Here is a 19096-nt window from a genome sequence, read left to right on the forward strand (position 1 = left end):
CCGACGTGGGATCTCACAATTGAGTAACGAGAACGCCCATAAGTGTTTAGAGGAAAAGGACAAATTTAATAAGAACAGAGTCATTTGAATTCCAGAAACAACAGTAAATGGAACAACTTTCACATAAAATGTTCGCCTACAAGAAAGCATAGACACAAAAAATACGACGGGGAGGGGTCGGGAGGCGAGTTTACCTGTTACTTAACGAATCAGAAGGCAGCAATAGGGTGATAAGGTAATCCATATAGTGAGTAAAAGCCAAATCCAGCAAAGACTGAAACTATGCAAACAATTATTAGCTGCTAAAGTTGTGAGAAGAAGAACACTAAGAACAAAAGATGATCCCTTTGTAGAACAAGAGACCAAAAACTATGGTCTGTGAAATCAGAGTTATATAAATGATGATTCTTCAACACCCCATAACTGCACAATTGTACACAAAAACCCCAACATGTTCCTTCACTCCTACTATCTTCCAATCCAAACTCCCATTATTATCGACCCCCGACCTCGGACACCAAGAGCTAAGCACAATCGATTCGCCTTCCGCCCCTCTTTGCCCGCCTACAACCACCAGCTTTTCCCCACAAGCCTTGAAACCAAGTCCCCATCCATTTGAAGAATCCGCCCTCACCGGAAGTCTCCCCAACACCTTCCACGCGTTCCCCGCTTCCTCATACTTCATAACCATGTTCGTTATATGCTCCACTCCATATAGTTCATTCTCCACCACTGCAACTAGAGGGGGAGCCTGAGCTCCTTGATTCACGTACGGATACATCCCTTCGATTTTCCTCCATTTCCTCTTCTTTAAATCATACTCCTCCCCACATGTTAGTGACACTGTAGGACTTGACATCCCACCAATCACGTAGAATTTCCCGTTCATAAAGAACCCGGAACATGACCGACGTGGGACGTGCATGTTAGGCAACGTTTCCCACCGACCCTTTGAAGAGTTGTATAATTCTGCTGAGTTTAGAACATTTCCCTTTATATCACTCCCACCTGCTACTATGGCTATTGAACCGAGACTGCCAGACCCAAACAAACAACGAGGCTGGTTCATTCCTCGACATTTTACCCAACAATGAGGAAAAAATGCATATTTCCATATAGCAAAATCATAAAACTCTCGACCAAAAACCAATAACTCGCTGCCTACTGCTAAGGACTCTTTATCAGCATGATTGAAACACTCTTCACAAGGCATCTTAGGCAATGCCATCCATTTATTTCTATTGGGATCGAACGCATCCCACTCCTTTAGATCACAAACCAGATACACCCAATACTCCACAATCCCTATCTTCTTCCTCAACTCAGACAATGTACCACTTCTAATCTGCTTGTTAAACCTTGAGCTAACACACGATAGCGAAGCATAATCTGACCTTCGAACGTAAGCAAAGCAATTCATTGCTGCATCATCGTCGAGCATCGGTAGAAGGGAATCATTTGATATGCGCCGACGCTGCAAACCATCAAGCATCAACTCTACTCTTGAATGATAACTTACATCTTCATCCTCCATCTTCTTCGGTGAGGTATTACAACAAACTTTGTTTGTCAAAGTCAGCAAAAAATGATATTATAATTTAAAACAAAAGAATCAATAAGCTGTACCAATAAAGACCACCAATCTTAAAATGTAATATCCAGGCGGCCTCTGATTATCCTCCCAATACCCAGGGAACAAATTCGGACCCTTGAAAGCAGCAATCAATGAACACTTATTTCCTTCTCCCATTAATTTATTGAAACAGAGTGTGAAAATGTGAAGAATCTGTACTCGGAATATTCCATTTACACGAACTTATACCAATTAGAGAAGCCCTCGCAGTCCTCTGCAAACAGATAAAGAAAACGAATACACCCAACATTCAGAATCCCAGTAGTAATCAAATCACCAATAACCTCCACGAACGATCCGAATTTCTTTCCAGCCGCCAAAATAGAACGATCTGGATTTTGGTTTTTTAAAGAGAGATTAGCGAGATAACCCAAACGCAGGATGAAAACAATCGAATAAAGGAAAAAACAGAGAAGCAATCCGTGAAAGATCCCCGAGTTTTAAAACCATACGCATGAGAAGCCTAATGCATGGAAATGGATCGAAATCAACACAAAGAAGGAAACAGGGAAATTAACTAAGCAGATTAAATCAAGAGAATTGAGAAAAGAATCCCAGACCTGAAATTGGGGAAAGTAAGAGGGATCTATTGGTTGGGTTAAGATGGATCTATTAGTTGGGACTCCAATGAGCGGCGGCGGCGGCTGAAACAGTTACCGACGAACATGGTCGGAAGGAAAGTTGGGGAAGACGAAGAAGGAAAAGTGGAGTCAGCCTTTGCGAAAACAGCGGCGGCACCAGATCACATTGGGGGGGCGGCCCCGTGTTGTGTCCATGTGACGTAATTTTTACAATATATATATTTATTTATTATATAATTTATAAAGAGGGGAAAAAAATAAAAAATAAAAAATAAAAAGTAAAAATGGTAAATTATCGCAGATAGCACCGTACTTCTGGGTATTTGTACTTCCGCCCCGCCTTTCTCCATTTTGCACTTTTGGGCCTTTTTCTCCTCTTTCCATATATATTTTTGTTTTTACTTTTAATTAATATATTCTCTAATTTAAAAAATAATAATTAAAATATCTCATAAATTATTGACTTGTTAGATGGTAGGATTTGAAAAGTGTGGTTAGTATATCTATATTAATTAAGAAATAAAATCTCAAAAAATAAGTACAAGAAAAGAAATTGTTCAGACTTTGTAATTGGGCTGGGCCTCTTCTTAATGAAAGTGGGCTCAAAATTGGGCCTAATTGTTTATTGGGAAATGTGGTGGCTGCTCTCCATTGTGGCTGACCAGACAATGCTTATATTTTTTTATTACAATATATTTATTCTTCATTCTCCAATCCGATATCCCGGACCAAACCAACCAGAATTATAGGGGTTGGATTAATTTTTCTGAACCTGAATTGATTCGATACGGTTTTGGATTCATGGGACAAAATCTTCGGGTTGACTCGAACCAAATAAAAGATTTAAAATAAACACAAGTGTTGAAGTCTTAAAAACCCCATAATTCCTCGGGCCATAAAAGAATTGCACTCCATGTTTAACCTTCAACACAACAGACCAACACAAAAGATGAAAACTGCATAAAATGGTCAAAAAAGGACTATATATAAAGGGAGAGGGAGGGAGGGAGGGAGGAGCTAACCCATCTACCTTTCAAATTTACACACACGAATCTCCAGACTACACAGACAAATTAGGAGGCATGTCAAAATCATTCTGTTTACTCCCACTTTCTTCTCGTTGCAGGTTCGATTGTTCTTCCCCCACAAAACTACTGCGCTTGCACCAGCATAGATATTGTGGGATTGGGCCTTCGTCTCCAATCACCCAGCTGTGTTTTGCTATGTCGTCCAGTGTCATCCTCTGGCTCGGATCTGTAAGAGGAAAGGCTTGTATATAATCAAAGGTGATCGGGTTTTTCGAACACGAATTTCACTAATGATTTAGGAAAGCATACAACATTCTGGGACTCAAAATCTTGGAGGAGATGAGACACAGTACCTTTACATAGAATCCCTTCCAATAAATCTCTCAACTGGGGATTCATATCATCAGGCAGCAATAATGGATTGTTGACAATCTGAGAAAGAAATATATTGTCCATTTAACATCAGAGTGTACTTAATGAAAGCAATAATAGTACAAATAATAAACACTTTCCCCACTTTATCATAGGTATCTTGCAGTGTCTCTCCAAGAAACGGATATCGACCAAGTATCATACAGTACAGGGTCACCCCAACTGCCCATGTGTCAGCGGTTTTGCCATGATAAGTTATACCTAATAACAAGAGGAAGTTAACAGTTGAGATACATCAACGTAAATCCAACCTTACTAAGCATCAAAACAGATATAATTTCGACCTAAACAGCATTCTGGTGCAGTAAAAACAGGAGTCCCAGGAGAACGGCGAAGCTCATCATTTTCATCCTGCAAATGAAAAGTCAATATCACCCTCACAGGAATCTCACAAATGGTACCACAACAATATAATGAAAAATGCAGTTGTGAAGAGATGAAGGAAATCCTTTGATTACCTCAAAAACCTGGCTAACGCTGAAGTCCCCTATCTTCACTGTACCATCGCGAGTTATCAACAAATTATCGGGTTTAATATCACCATGCACTATATTCTGCTTCCAAAATTGGAAAACAAATATATAAATAACCCAATAAAGGAGGAACAAAATCAAGCAAACAGTCAGCTTATATGCAACCAAGTAGATAGCCCTATTTTTACTAAGACTCGGCAAGATTTCAGCCAATTGCCAGCAATTTCACAAGGCATTGTGAAATTTCAGCTAAGCTTAGGGCAGATATATAGGATAATGCCTACTGAAATCATGTCAAGCAATAAAACGATATATATTTTATAAGCTATAGCCCATACACATTTTTTTTTTTTAATATAAGAAAGCAATAAGTACATACCACACTATTAAGAGAAAAAAGATTGTGCAACCATGTGTCAAGTATCCGCAAATTAAGTGCGAGTAAAAATCAATGCCATCTAGTCCAAATAATATAATAACAAAATAATAGATATAGCTTTTAAATGTAATATAAACTCCTTTTTTACCGGTCCATATTTTTTTATTATTATTTTAACAAGAGATAAGTTTAACATACAAGGTAGATAAAGGATTAAGCTAATGTGAAAAAAGAGAAAAAGAAAAGAGGTATAAGTTAAGAATCGAGATCATACATGAGCATGGAGATACATCAGTCCTGAGACAATATCACGTAAGTACTTCCGAGCAATATTTTCATCTAGACCACATGGTGGATCAGAACCCTCACAAGCCCATTTTCCTTCCACGTATTCAAGAACTAAAGCAAAGAATGACTGCTCAAGTAAAGTTTAAATTCCTTTCAAAGATTCAAGCAAATCCATAAAGAAAACAAAAGATGCCATGAATACCCATGTAGAATCGATCATCATCCGGATCGTCTATCACTTCAACAAGATTTACTATGTTTGGATGTTGCAACATTTTCATGATTAAAACCTGTAAAAAAAAGGTAATATATTTTATCCAAAACTCAGCAACGGTAATCCTACGAGTTAAAGAAGATATATACATCCAACAAAGCTTAGCAAAAATGTTGCAGGGGGGAAATATGTGTGAAAGAGAAAAGGAGCTAAAGTATACACTACATGCAAATGAGAGTTTTCTTTTCAAATTTTAATAAGATGTGCAAATAAGAGCTGAACATTCAAACCCAATAAAAATTTAAGATAACATTAAAAGAGAAAACGACCCTCGTATGATATGAATAACAATCAGACATCGAATGGAAATCTGATGCTGAGGCAACTAATTTAGAATTTCCAGTTACCTCACGAAGAACATCAGTCATAGCTGTCTCTGAGGGAGCAACTCGCAGCTTTGACAAATGAGACTTGTGAAATGCCTACACGTATATATAATGCAGTTTTATCAACAAAAACCTCTTGATATCTCAACCTTCTAGCAAACATCAAGGAGACAGAAAAAACAACTAGCAACAGAATAACCCCTCCATCTCCAAGTTATTTTAAATACATAAAGCAACTAAAAGAAATATCGGAAAGAACACCTTAATTGCGTAGTATTTTCCATCAATATAGCTTCGATATAGAACCTGTTTACATAAAAAGATGAGAAAGCTAGTCAATAGTATCAATTGATAAGATATGACAAGATGATGTTATCAGAAAATGCTTACCACTTTCCCATAACTACCAGCACCAATCTTATACTCGCGAACATATTCATTGACCATCTTGTTTCCGTTTTCATCCTGAATATCAAATCAACAAATGAACATTAACGTGAACAGTTAGTACCAAGAGTAGTAATAAGCCACGAAGTAAAAACATCATACAACCAGTTAGAGGTGACTATACAAGGCTGAGTTCCTCAAAAGGATAGGTTCATAGCTCCATAAGAGCTGGGGAGGTATTGTATTTTTTTCAAATCTTTTGATTCAAGGAGCTATTAAAAAAAAAAAAAAAAATTGTGTTCTATCAATAATTGTAAGGCATGCAAGTACTCTTCTAGCTCAGTACATTCAAAACGAAGAATCAAAGCCAGGCTTCACTACAAAATTTAATAACCATTTACTGGACCTTCTACAGTAGTTACGAGAGGCTGTGATATTATAATAAGCAAAAGGTCATTAACACGGAATGGTTTCCCTCCATCCGCCAGCAGTAGAAGAAATTTGAAGCTATAGTTCAACTTATGTTTTTCCCTCCATTATCAAACATAACCCAACTAAAACCCTGCATAGCACCAGATCAAAGTCCATTCGACTAAAAATGTAAAAGCAACACAACATATTTGTGCTAAAAAATCTGTTCAGGAAGGGCAAAAAAAATTTGGACATATTCTGCAACAAATCCTAGAATAACAATAGACCCACATTCAAGTTAAACAGCCTTAGAAGCTGCATAACGTTCAATTCAAATTTCCCATAATCGATGGACATATTAATTACTAAGTTCACCTCTGAGCGAACAACTCTGTTTGTCTCTTTGACAGGAAATTGCCGGCAAATCAAACCATTTTGTGTTCTATGCTGCAAAATCTCTTCTGAATTTTTGACACGGCTATGTGATTCGGTTTCTTCTTCATGTGTAGTACTGGTAGTATCATCATGAGATGAGCAGCTTTCTTCATCTTCCACGTCTTCACCCAACAAAAAATCCTCAGAGAGGCGGTTGAAGCCAGAAGCAGGTCTCAGCACCCTTTTAGGCTTTTTGGTAAACCCAAAGCAACCACAACAGCCCATCATTTTGGAAAAAGAGAAACTTTTATTGTACATGAGATTTTAAGAACCTCAACTTTGAAGTAGTTATTGAAACTATCCGCAACCAAACAACCCTATCCTGAATCCAAAAAACAAAATTATTATTGGAACCATGCCCTCGAATTCAATAGATAAAAAGAACGACCTCAGACATGGACAACAAAGAGGAAGGATAGTTATCATGCGCTAAAACTAAATTAACTGAAAGCCGTTCAGAATTCTAAGGTACTCAAAAAGAAAGCCATAGCAATGGAACATTTCAAAAACTTCGGCCAGCACATTATTCCAGCTTTCAGATATGAACTGCACCTGATTTACAACGGGATGAAGGGCAGCAAGCCCAAGTCCAGTATGCTATTCCAACGGATGCCATTCAGCCCGATGAAAGAAACAGCTGGTAGTAGCAAAGGCGTTGCAATTCAGACCTAACATAGTTTATATGGGCAACCAGAGTCGGCTTGCATCCAAAACCCTTGCACGTTGACCATTTGCATAATTAGAAAACATAGTGATAAAAAGAAACAAAAAATCAATAATAAACAAGCAAAAATCCGCGTCAAGCTTGCACAGAAATTATAAACGTCATCAATCACGCCAAAAAAACAAAACAAAAATGCAAAGCTACAGCAATAGAATTGTACAAAATTTTCAAAACCCTTACCTAATCAGAGGAGTTGTTGAAAAGAAAAGTGTCCGACGGAAAACCCTACGCAGCCTGAAGGAAAATCAGAAATTCCAGAGCTATAAAAGATCCCAGGGGATGGATGAATAAATTCGATCGAAGAGTGATTGTTTATTGAATTTGGGGGGGGATTTACAGGAGAATGGAGATGGGAGAATGGGATGATGAAATGGAATTAGCGAAGCAGGATGAAAATAGGAAGGGAGCTGAAAGAGAAGACGCGTCCGAAGAAGAAGACGAGAGAGAGGTACAGAATGACGGGACAGACGGCTTACCCTTTCTCCCTCTTTTTCCCCATTCTCCGATCAACATCCAAAACCCCCTCCACCTTTTAACTATTTTCGTGCCCAACCGATTTATTATTATTATTATTATTATTATTATTATTTATATTCTTTTTTTTTCCCATAAATTATATGATTTGCCCTAAATTTTTATTTTTTATTTATTAATCTCCCAATTTAATATTTATTTTAATTTTACTTATTATAGATATTCACAATTTATATATATATAAATTTAAAATTTATGTCTTAACCAAAAAAAATTCTAATTTTTAATTACAATAAATACTTTATAATAATAAAAAATTTAAGTCAAATTGTTATAAAATAAAATACGATAGGAAAAGAAAAACAACAAATTAAATAAATGTAATGGGTACTTTTCATATACAATTCCATTTTTTTTCTTTATTAAAAGAAAAAAAAAAGAAAAAAGAAACGTTGCCAAATAAAAAGTGGTTTAATGGAGGTAATGGATAAGTGTTCGAATGATTTTACTAGTCAAAATATGCTACCAATCTCGAGACATCTTTTAACTAATTAAAAATAATGGAATCATATTCTTATATTATATTAACGTTAATCTCATACGAGGTCGTATATTAGTTGGAGGGAACAACCGAATATTTTTTCTAAAGGTGTGGAAACTTCTTTCTAATAAAGATGTTTTAAAACTTTGAATCAGACGGGACGAAGAGATTAGTGAGAATTTAATGTGTTTTTTAATCCATTAATTTAGGTTGGAAAAGAAAATATTCAATAAGTGAGGCGCCTGTGCTGCAGCCAGGCAGGCTCTTCAAATTAGCGCCACTCGAAAGAAGAGGTTGGAGGTGTTCAATCAACAAACGCTTCTGATTCTCTCTCAATCGCTCCCACTGCCTTCTCCTGCTTCGTCGGAGCTGGAGGTGGCGCCTTCTAGGTCTACTGAATGCTCCAATTCACAAGCATGCCTATCGTCGGCGTTCTAGCTTTGCAGGGATCTTTTAACGAGCACATCGCAGGTTCTTCTTCTTCTTCTTCTTCTTCTTCGCCTTCGCTATTGCTAGTTCATTTTGTAGATGAATATGAATTGTTGTCTTATTGTGGCGCGCAGCTTTGAGAAGGCTCGGAGTGAAGGGCGTAGAGATAAGGAAGCCTGAGCAGCTTCTTAATGTAGCTTCTCTGATTATTCCTGGTGGAGAAAGCACCACCATGGCCAAACTTGCGGATCTTCATAACTTGGTTTATTCCTCTTTCCTCTACATATTGCATCTATAATTGCACAAAATCGAACATAGGAATAGCCTAAAAGTTGAAGCATCTTGCATTCAATCGTGATTAAGCCGACATCTAATCTTTATTTCCCGATGCTATTACCCCGCTAAAGCTGTTTTCGCAGATTAGTTATATCAGACATCTCAAATTGATGGTCTCATTATCATCTAGCTTAGAATTAGAATTAGAATTAGAATCGAGTGTATTTATGTTGTAGTTTTGTATATTTCCAGTTTCCTGCTTTGCGTGAGTTCGTTAGAATGGGGAAGCCCGTGTGGGGCACCTGTGCAGGGCTCATCTTTTTGGCAAACAAGGCTACTGGTGGATTTCCTTCCTCTTTTCCTCACCATCTCAACATCAATAAAATGCTTGAAATGCGTTCTAAACTTGGTATGGATACATGTATTTTCAGGGCAGAAAACTGGTGGACAGGAACTTGTTGGAGGGCTGGATTGTACAGTCCACAGAAACTTCTTTGGCAGTCAGGTAACTCTTGTTGCTTTCTCTTATTCGGTTCTGATTATCTAGATGCACGAGAGATAACTAGAGAACAGAAGGAACTAGGAAATTGGCATGGAATGTGTTCAGGAATCAAATTTGCATGAAGCTATCTCTGCCTGTGTGGCACTGTGGCCGACATGAATTTTTCCCTTCAAGTCATCCTACTAGTTGAATCAGCTTCTGATGTTTTTTTAAATCATAGCATGTTGGAAAAATACAGCCATAAATAATCTGAGTTAAAAGACACTGGTTAATCATCAAATCACATACCTCTACCATAGTATGGTATTGTTCACTTTGATATTGTCCACTTTGATGATAAGCTCTCATGGCTTTGCTTTTAGTTTTTCCAACAATGGAGATGTATTCCTTACTTATAAACTCATGATCAACTCCTTAATTAGTCAAAGTGATCCCTCTTAACAATCCTCACTAAGTTATTTTAAAATCTACCAGTTTACTGGCTCAGATAACGACTTTCCCCAATATAAATGTTCAAACTGTTGTGCGTTGAAAGCGGAACAAATGTACTCACAACACCAATGAACGAAACTACACAAAAAAGACACCAAGATATTTACGTGGTTCGGAGAGAAGAAGTTCCCCTACATCCACGGGTAGCAACCAATCACTAATAAACAAAGTGTTACAAGTGAACCTCACTATCACACTACAAAGACTTTCACCAATGTGTCACTCAACAAATACAATGTATCACTCAACAAATACATGTGACACCCAAAACTCTCCCAAATCCTGATATCCCTAGTTAGGAATGGAGGGAGAAATCTCTCCTTCATTAGCTATTAGCTATTATATAGTATTACAGAATCAAATCTCCGATATACTAAATCTGATTAAATCTAATTCAAATAACCAAATCAAATCTAATCCAAATAACCAATCAAATCTAATCTAAATAATCAAATCTAATCAAAACTTATGAAAATTTACCAGACATACAAATCCTCCATCTCACACAAAATATGAGATCTTCATTGAAGCATGGAGTTCAGAATCCAGAATCCTTGATGGTTTTGTTTGTACACAAGCTGATCCAAACACATTTATTGAAAGAAGTTCTTTGATGTTGATTCCAAATGTTCTGTTTTTTTCCCGGATACATGTTATCAGCTTATTGTTGAAGTTCGCTTAATATTCACTGTCCATTTCTTGAGTTCAGATTTTCCTAATTTAAGAAGAGATCATTATTATGTAGCTTCAAAGCTTTGAGGCAGAGCTGTCGATACCAGAGCTAGTGTCTACTGAAGGTGGTCCGGAAACATTTCGTGGAGTTTTCATCCGAGCTCCTGCAATTCTTGAAGTGGGACCAGACGTCCAAGTGCTGGCTCACTGCCCTGTCTCTTCAAACTCTTCCTTGGATTCAGATTCCTCTGGTGAAGGCAAAGAGGTTTGTTGTATCATCTCTACACTGCCAGTGCCTCTAATTTGAACACCTAAATGATTGTAATCTGTATATATGAGTCACAAGTTTCAGACGGTACATATGACGGTTTTGAGTCATAGTTCAGTAGAATTATAATTTCACTGTCACACGGAGTGTGCTCGTCGTGTTCCAAATGGATCAGAAGAAGAATTAGGCAAAAAATTAGGACGCATTCTAAGAAAAAAATAAAGCTTCCATTGAAGAGAAGCAAATGAAAGTCTTTGATAAAAATTCTTGTAGAATCGAGAATGAAATTTTCATTCTGTATATACTAGATCATGAATTAATAACGTTCATCCAATCTCCAAAAGAAAAAAAAATTCCAATTGTTTCAAACTTTCTCACCCCTTCACATTATGGTTTAATGAATATCGCAGGAAAAAAGTTCAGAAAGTAAAGTGATTGTAGCAGTGAGGCAAGGGAACTTACTCGCAACAGCCTTCCATCCTGAATTAACATCAGATAACAGATGGTATAGTGTAGTTCTAACTTGAAATACCACACAGCATATTATGATGATCATCTCAAGTGAGTTACGACAATGGACTATGCAGGCACAGTTACTTCCTGAAGATGGCTGGCGATGTTGAAGAATCCTCAGCTAGTACAGCAGCAGACATAGTAGATAACGATTCGAGATTCGAGAAATCAAAGATCGACCTTCCGATTTTTCTTTAGCTTAAACCAAATGAATCCCTCCTTCCTCCTCAACCCACACTTACATTTTCAAGTTTCATTCTAGGTTTAAGTTATCTATTTTACAATTTGGACCATGTTTTATGTTCCTTACGTTATGTTACAGGATTCTTCTGTTGTATTAATTTGTTTATGACACGTTTGATGTTCCTTATGTCATGTTACATGGAGTTTTGTGTTTTAGTACTTCAAAATTCCTTCTCTCATAACTAAACGAGCAGGAACATGATAATGATTTTATTTTTTATTTAGAGAAAATGATTTTAATATCCTTTCTGCTACCAGCACTTGCGAGATTACTTCGAGAATAATTAATCAATATGTGGTAAATTCGAATTTTAATTGTTTTGTTGAATGGGTGGTATTTTAACTATTTGAACTATCTATATATATATATTTTTGATATATTATAAAAATATAAGTAATCAATCAAAAGAAAAAGAAAATAATGAAACAATTTGAATCTAAATATAGTTAAATTAGTTAAAATGTTATGATAAAAAGATTATAAAATAAAAAATATGGGCAGAAGGACATTAAAATCCCCCCTCATCTAAGGACGATGACTTGCCAGTGCATAGGTTCGTGGTGAAAAAGGACCCGTAGTTCCCCCAAATTCTCAAACACCGATCTTTAACAATGGCTTCGTCCAAAAAATCCAGTAGTGAAGCCAAGAGCAAAGAAGCAGGAACTTCAAAACCAGCCCCCAAGAACAAGACCCACAACAACAACAACAACAACAACAACAACGCCAGAAAAGTGGACAAGGTTTATTCAAAGAAGAAGAAGGTTAGCAGCAACAACAACAAGCACACTAGCAATGGCTCTGTGAAGGAGAACGAAGTGTTACCCATTTCTGCTCCAGGCGATGCCGAAGAAGACAGAGTGGAAACCACGAGTAAATCGCCCAACACCTCCAAATCGAAGAAAGTTAAACGGAACCATGGAAAGAAAGAAGAGAATGGTTATGCAGAAGAAGAAGAAGAAGAAGAAGAAGAAGCAGAAGAAGAAGCTGAGGAGAAGATTTATAAATTCCCTATGAATCGGATCAAGAAAATCATGAGGGATGAGAATTCTGATTTGCGTATAAATCAGGAAGCTTTGTTTCTCGTCAACAAAGCAACGGTAAGCCCTCAACACCCCACACGCATTGCTCAAAATTAGGTCTTTTCTCGTTGGTGGAAGATGGATGGGCATTGTTTGTTTCTAAAGGTGATTTTTTTTTTGGTGGGTCTGTAAGCTTCTTAATTGGTTGCAGGAGATGTTTCTTGTGCAATTTTGCAAGGATGCGTATGCGTGCTGTGCTCAGGATCGCAAGAAGTCTCTTGCTTACAAGCATCTATGTAATGTTCCTATTCTCTATCCTGATATCATGCTCAATTTTCATTTTCATTTACCCTTCTTGTCTGGTTCTGATCTAAAAAGAAAGTTAGACCTGTGAATTATATCATTGTGTACTTCAACTGCACTATCATATTCCCAGCTATTTAGTAGTGACAAGGAAGATATCATGATCACTGTCCCAGTTTAACATGGATTATGACCTTAGATTTAGGTTACTCCGATTACATGGTTGTTAAGGGACTTGAATTATATGAGCCTCTATCTGTCAAACTATTGCGTTGTGGAGAATTACTGATTTGTATCATCAGTGCATTGTTTTATGCTTTCAAAGAGCTAGATCCCCAATGAGTTCACATATATGAGGAGGAAGAATAAAAGCCAGTGGAAGGAAAGTTGTTGAATCTGATACTTGGGAAGGGCTTAAGTTGGTTGGGGAGGGGTTGTAACTGTAATAGCTCAAGTCCACAGCTAGTAGATATTATTCTCTTTAGGCTTTTCCTTTCAAGCTTTCCTTCAAGGTTTTAAAATGTGTCTGTTAGAGAGAGGTTTACACACCCTTATAAAGAATGACTTTGTTCTCCTCCCAACCGATGTAGGATTTCACAATCCACCCCACTTCACGTTCTCTTCTCCAATCGATGTGGGACCCCCCAATTCACCCCTTTTGAGACCCAACGTCCTTGCTGACACATTGCCTCATGTCCACCTCCTTTGGGGCTAAGCCTCCTCGCTTGCACATCGCCCGGTGTCTGGCTCTGATACCATTTGTAACCCCCCAAATTCATCACTAGTAGATATTGTCCTCTTTAGCCTTTCCTTTTCAGGCATCTTCTCAAGGTTTTAAAACGCATCTGCTAAGGAGAGGTTTCCACACCCTTATAAAAAATGTTATGTTCTCCTCTCCAACTGATGTGTGATCTCACAGTAATTGATATCAGCACTCCTTTTGGACAACGGTAAGATAGGTGGTCAAGGGAACAGAAAGGGAGAAAATTCAAGTACATATAAAGGGGGAGGGATTGTCAGTCTAGTATGAAATTTCAATTTGGATGAGGAGAGAACAGGAAGACTCCTGGATCTCTTCCCTTTGTTTTGTTCTGTTATCTATTCCTAGAAACTGAGTTCAAGTGTATATCATCTGTCTAGGGGACGAAATTTTGATAAGCCTTTTGTTTTACTTATTGCTTCATATATCTACTATTGCTAATAATTTCACTTGTGAGAATTCTGAAGATACTTCTTTTCTTTATGACCACATTTTGATGGTGGAAAATGTGGAGGTAGAAAGGAAAAAAGGAGGCATTTTCTTCTATCCCGAATAAAGGAAAAGAGGAGGCATTGGGTTATGTGAGATTTTTATTGAAGTAGTAGTAAGATTCTCCTTTGTTGTTGCAGCATCAGTAGTTTGCAAAAGGAAGAGATACGACTTTCTTTCAGGTACGTACATACCCATGCCTATTACTTAAGGCTCAACTACTGCTACTATTAGAAAGATTCTTGAACTGTCAAACGCGGTTTAAGACGTGTTTTTCTCATCTCCAGATTTTGTCCCAGAGAAATTAAAATTTGAAGATGCATTGAAGGAAAGAAGCATGGCAGAATCAGGAAAAGACTAGGCTTTTTGATAGCTTAATCTAACACTTCATCTTGGTCTGTGGATGTGTTAGGTTTAGGTATCTTTTTTTTTGTCATGTCAATGGGAATACATGGAAGTTAGAACATTCATTTTCCCTCCGTACAGTTCTGTAAGTTTATTAACGACATCTTAGATCTAACATAATTAAACTATTACTTCTTACACGGGGATCTTTTTTCTTCCCGAGCAAATCCAACAAATCTATTTGCTCAAAAGCAGAAAATAAGGGCAAAAAATACTTCTCTCTTTATATTTGACTTCTTCCAATTACACTAAGTTAATAAAGCTCAATGGAAACGGGAGATATTTGATAGTAAATCCAGAAATGAAATGAAGAAATTCTACAGAAAGCTAAGAAGATGATTGAAGTGCAGTATTGAAGTCAATGAATGCTCTTCCAAATTTACCTCGCAACTCGGGGCTATCCCATAGTTCAACCACTTGAACAATAAGCTCTTAATCCAACTCAGCTTCATATACTGCACAAACATGACATGTGTTAGCAGAGAATCGCATGTTTTTTCTTCAAAATCTTCTGGGAAAGTTCTCTCTTCTCAACACATTTTTAGAGAAAGATGGAAAAAGAGAACTCACTTGTACAAGTAAGAAGCGATTCCAAGAATTATACAGAGAAGAAAGATATTGATGCGAAAGTTTTGGCTGGATCTCACCTTCAAATACAGAAGCACAGTAAAAAAGGCTGTTTTTTTTTTTTAAAGACAATTCTTGCTGTTACCTCATAGAGTGTTTCCTTGAGCCTAACATTGGTATTTTTAATCTAATTAGTCACCTTATTTACCTGTAAAAACGTCAAAAGCAGAACCAGCTACGAAACTTGTCATCTGCCAATCTTGACCAAACAAACTGTTAGGTTTGATTTAGATTCTTAACACAAACTTCTATAACTATACCTTTGAATCGATCTCGTCAATTAATGGAACTTGGCTGTTCAATTCCTGGACAAGGATAAAATCAATTACAAGAACCAAACAGGGTAATTAAGCATCTCATTTGTATATCTTGTCATTTCACTACTTAAAAAGTTTGCTTAAGCTAATGAGTTAAGGTATTTGATTATATAAATACTTCAACACTCATCTCGTTCATATCATGGGCCAGATTTTTAAGCACATCCAACCCTTCAGATATGATATCAAGACCTTGGTCCTGCAAAAATGGACACACAGATCATTCGAAGCCCAAACTCATTGTCGTAACAAAACTGATAAGCCATTAGATTGGAATTACATTAAAAGGATTAGATTTGCTCTCACTCACTTGTACAATGACATTCGATTTATCTTTAATAGTTTGTGTTCAGTAATGCAGTCTAAAATGAGCTTAGAGCTAATTTCCATGGCATAAAAATGGTAAAGAAACCCACCTGCCCGTTTCATTTTCCTCATTTCATACTCGTTTCGAAATTGACTTGATTCTTCACTTTAATGGAAATACTCGCCCTCGAAGTTTCCATCTAAAGTGCGTAAAACCTGATAAATCAAATTCGATATTGTTAGATGAGGCCGAGGACGCCCATCCTCCAGATTGTTTGGCTGCTGAGGTACTCCTTTCTGGTATCCCTTTAATCCTCTCTTGAAGCGCAAGAACAAGATCATCTCCGACCTCGAGCTCTTCTTTCGGAACACCTTTAACCTATAATCATAAACAATCACATTCATGGTGATTAAGAAAAGAAACCAGAACAGAGAAAGCCCTAACTTCAAATTCTATCTCACCATCTTCAATTAAACAAGAAGACGGAAATTTTCACCTTCTTGCGAACCAATTTACAAAGTTTCGGCACTTCATCCATCAAACCTCGGCATTCATCGCAACTGCAGCAGCCCTAATCTTCTCAGTTGAGGCGACTTCCGATTTCTAAAATTAAATTGGATAAGTTATTGAAGAAGAACAACAACAAGGCAACGAGCGAGAAAACCTGAAGAGCGGCGTGGATTTCGAGTCCGACGGCGGCGAAGAGGGGAGCAAAGACACCATCACCATAAGCATTGAGCTCGCGCTGTTTCTGAACATCACACTTCTCGTATCTCTGGCAAACGGAATCTACTCGGAAGACGAGATCGATTACGGTGATCTTGGCATTGGCGAGGGAGATGAAGAAGAAGGGCAGGAGGAAGAATGAAGCAGAAATGTGGAGATGGAAATGGTTGGAGTATTGTTTCTTCTTCATTTTAGACAACCACGAAAGCCTCTTCTCTCCCCCTCACACTCTCAGACGTCCGGCGTTTAAAGCGGTTTCGAAGATGCAACAGAACCAATGCCCATGGCGGGTAACCATATTTTTAAATAACTAATTTTTTTTAAAAAAAAATAAATAATAATAATAAACAACTTATTTTGTTTTAAAAAACTTAATTACAAATAAGAATTTATAAGCTTCCATCCATTTAGGGTTACATATCTAAGCGTTGTCTCTCAATTTTTAAGTTATTTTTTTTATCTCTATAATTATATTAAAAGTTAACTAAATAAAATTATTTTCAAATTATTTAAAAATTGAGTATGAAATTGGTCAATTAGTGGTCGACATTCCTATGTGTCCCTCCTTGATCATCGCTCCAAAATCTAAAAGTTTGGTTACGAAGATTGGCAGAGTCTGAGTTTATGGATAGATTCAATGATCGAAAAATTCAACTCAATCGATATCAACAACATGTTCGAGGGAAGAAATCTAATGTGTGAGTGAGTACCCATCAGAAAACGTACACAAACCAGAAATGACGAGAAAATTGCTAATAAAGATGATCTGATCATAAAACCTAGGAGAAACAGTTCATCTTCATATCAGCTAAAGAACGATCTGGTTCTTTTGATACAACGATCGTAAAAACAAAGCGTTATATCATCAGGTGAGTGGAAACTAGAACATTTCAAAGAACGTTATACAAAATGAACAGAGGATTACTCCAGCCGCGGATCTCGCGCGATAGAGCTTACCAAAGACGTGGAGAACGGTGACGAAACCGATGAAGCAGAGGCTCAAAACGAGGACGACTGTTAAGGATATTTAGTAATAAATTATAGTTTACCATATATATTATATTTGATATTTTATTATAAGACAAATATTAGATATTTGCCTTATTATCATAGGTATCTTTCTATTTATTGTTATTTCCATTTATTAATATTTCCATATTCTTGTAATTCATTTGATTATAAATAAGATAACTTTCACACCATTTAGCTGTGGTGGATTAATCAAACATTCACAACGACGGTGGGAGAAATCTTCAAGTCTGAAGCAACATCGGTGTAGAACCTCAACATGTTGCCGCCGCCGCCGCTTGATCCGCCGCCAACGAGTTCAGTAGAGCCGGCAGCAGAAGTGGAGCCGAGACGGCGAAGGCCAGACGTCGCCGCCGCATAGTCGCGAGGAGCAACGACGCTGTCTGGAGGTGGAGGAGGATGCGGATTGGGATTGAGAATCGGAGAAGAAGATCGGAATCAGGTGGATTTGGGGGGAAAGAGACAAACAGAGAAGACCCCCAAATGGCTTGCCCTTACATCAGGGCTATTTTCGTAAATTGACACTCATTTTTTAACTGAAATAAACATATAATAATGTTATTAAAAGCTTAGATCTAGAAAGAAGAAAGCAAGTAATTTACATTTTGTCACAAAGATGAGGCCGGAGAGCTAACTATTTATTAATCTTTTACAAAATCATCACAAAAGCAGCGATTGCATCGGATTCTGCCCTAGCCGCTGAGCGCTCCAGTTTTCGACACACCGCGATTCCAAACCGGAGGCGGATCACGGCCACCGTGCAAGGCGCGAAGACGGCGCTTGCTTCGCTCGCGAGGATCGGTCGGTTCTCCGTCGCCAACGTAGTGAACGATGGCAACCGTAAGAAGAAGCACTCCTAAACACAAGACCGCATAGCAGTGGCGCCCTAGCCTGCCGAGAATCGCCCCCACAGCCGTCTCCATCTCCATTTTTCTTGCTCCGGTGAAGAAATTCGTGGATCTGATCTTGACTGAGGAAGAAATTGTACAAAGTGGTGAGAAATTCGTGGATGACGACGAGAAGATTTGGGGTTAGGGTTTCGTCATTCTGGAAATATGGAGTAATGATTGAATGGGCGAATTGGATAGAGATGAAGGTCGAAGGGGGGAGGCGATTTCGTTGGTGGGTCCCGCCTGGTTTTTCTCGAGAAAATATCTGAAATATAATATCGATTCTTTTTTTAATATAAATATAAAATTAACGAATTTGTTTAATTTAAAATTTTCTTACATCCTTTTGCTTTGATTATTTTTTATGTACTAAGCTTATAAAATTACCAATCTGGCCCCACAATAATTATTAGAGTTTGACATTAAAGTAAATGATTAATGC

The 19096-nt window shown here is 37.5% G+C and overlaps 4 protein-coding genes, 1 long non-coding RNA gene and 1 pseudogene across 9 annotated transcripts; 2 read left to right on the forward strand and 4 right to left on the reverse strand.

Annotated features, from left to right (window-relative positions):
• Positions 1 to 64: 64 nt before the first annotated feature.
• Positions 65 to 2408, reverse strand: LOC111483790 (F-box/kelch-repeat protein At5g60570-like). Of its 2 annotated transcripts, none has more exons than XM_023130102.1 (2): positions 2194 to 2408; positions 65 to 1847 (listed from the first exon to the last, which is right to left on the reverse strand). In XM_023130102.1, exon 2 carries the CDS (start codon positions 1532 to 1534, stop codon positions 410 to 412), a length of 1125 nt encoding a protein of 374 aa, XP_022985870.1. In that variant the 5' UTR covers positions 1535 to 1847; positions 2194 to 2408; the 3' UTR covers positions 65 to 409. The 2 variants fall into 2 exon arrangements, with proteins under 2 accessions (XP_022985870.1, XP_022985869.1); XM_023130101.1 differs by having other exon boundaries at positions 65 to 1964.
• A 651-nt stretch (positions 2409 to 3059) lies between these two features.
• LOC111483765 (serine/threonine-protein kinase GRIK1-like) lies at positions 3060 to 7908 on the reverse strand. Of its 2 annotated transcripts, none has more exons than XM_023130068.1 (13): positions 7552 to 7908; positions 7200 to 7362; positions 6588 to 6969; positions 5805 to 5879; positions 5676 to 5720; positions 5436 to 5510; positions 5017 to 5104; positions 4801 to 4925; positions 4133 to 4231; positions 3959 to 4025; positions 3760 to 3875; positions 3596 to 3674; positions 3060 to 3468 (listed from the first exon to the last, which is right to left on the reverse strand). In XM_023130068.1, exons 3-13 carry the CDS (start codon positions 6903 to 6905, stop codon positions 3275 to 3277), a joined length of 1281 nt encoding a protein of 426 aa, XP_022985836.1. In that variant the 5' UTR covers positions 6906 to 6969; positions 7200 to 7362; positions 7552 to 7908; the 3' UTR covers positions 3060 to 3274. The 2 variants fall into 2 exon arrangements, with proteins under 2 accessions (XP_022985836.1, XP_022985838.1); XM_023130070.1 differs by having other exon boundaries at positions 4133 to 4228; positions 7552 to 7906.
• Positions 7909 to 8627: 719 nt separating this feature from the next.
• Positions 8628 to 11940, forward strand: LOC111483918 (probable pyridoxal 5'-phosphate synthase subunit PDX2). The gene is made up of 7 exons (XM_023130290.1): positions 8628 to 8857; positions 8950 to 9077; positions 9344 to 9431; positions 9523 to 9596; positions 10831 to 11022; positions 11436 to 11530; positions 11613 to 11940. Exons 1-7 carry the CDS (start codon positions 8785 to 8787, stop codon positions 11734 to 11736), a joined length of 774 nt encoding a protein of 257 aa, XP_022986058.1. The 5' UTR covers positions 8628 to 8784; the 3' UTR covers positions 11737 to 11940.
• LOC111483920 lies at positions 11038 to 15598 on the reverse strand. Of its 2 annotated transcripts, XR_002718437.1 has the most exons (4): positions 15534 to 15598; positions 15329 to 15405; positions 15142 to 15213; positions 11038 to 11083 (listed from the first exon to the last, which is right to left on the reverse strand). It is a non-coding gene; the product is annotated as an uncharacterized LOC111483920 (long non-coding RNA). The 2 variants fall into 2 exon arrangements; XR_002718436.1 differs by lacking the exon at positions 11038 to 11083 and having other exon boundaries at positions 14962 to 15213.
• LOC111483919 (DNA polymerase epsilon subunit C-like) lies at positions 12285 to 14904 on the forward strand. Of its 2 annotated transcripts, XM_023130291.1 has the most exons (4): positions 12285 to 12879; positions 13013 to 13097; positions 14494 to 14535; positions 14641 to 14904. In XM_023130291.1, the coding sequence occupies exons 1-4, from the start codon at positions 12394 to 12396 to the stop codon at positions 14712 to 14714; spliced, it is 687 nt and encodes a 228-aa protein (XP_022986059.1). In that variant the 5' UTR covers positions 12285 to 12393; the 3' UTR covers positions 14715 to 14904. The 2 variants fall into 2 exon arrangements, with proteins under 2 accessions (XP_022986059.1, XP_022986060.1); XM_023130292.1 differs by lacking the exons at positions 14494 to 14535; positions 14641 to 14904 and adding an exon at positions 14383 to 14487.
• A 41-nt stretch (positions 15599 to 15639) lies between the features above and the next one.
• LOC111484023 lies at positions 15640 to 16952 on the reverse strand (annotated as a pseudogene).
• Positions 16953 to 19096: the final 2144 nt, after the last annotated feature.

This window comes from Cucurbita maxima, unplaced genomic scaffold, assembly GCF_002738345.1.
Source record: "Cucurbita maxima cultivar Rimu unplaced genomic scaffold, Cmax_1.0 Cma_Scf00009, whole genome shotgun sequence".
NCBI classification, from domain to species: Eukaryota; Viridiplantae; Streptophyta; class Magnoliopsida; order Cucurbitales; family Cucurbitaceae; genus Cucurbita; species Cucurbita maxima.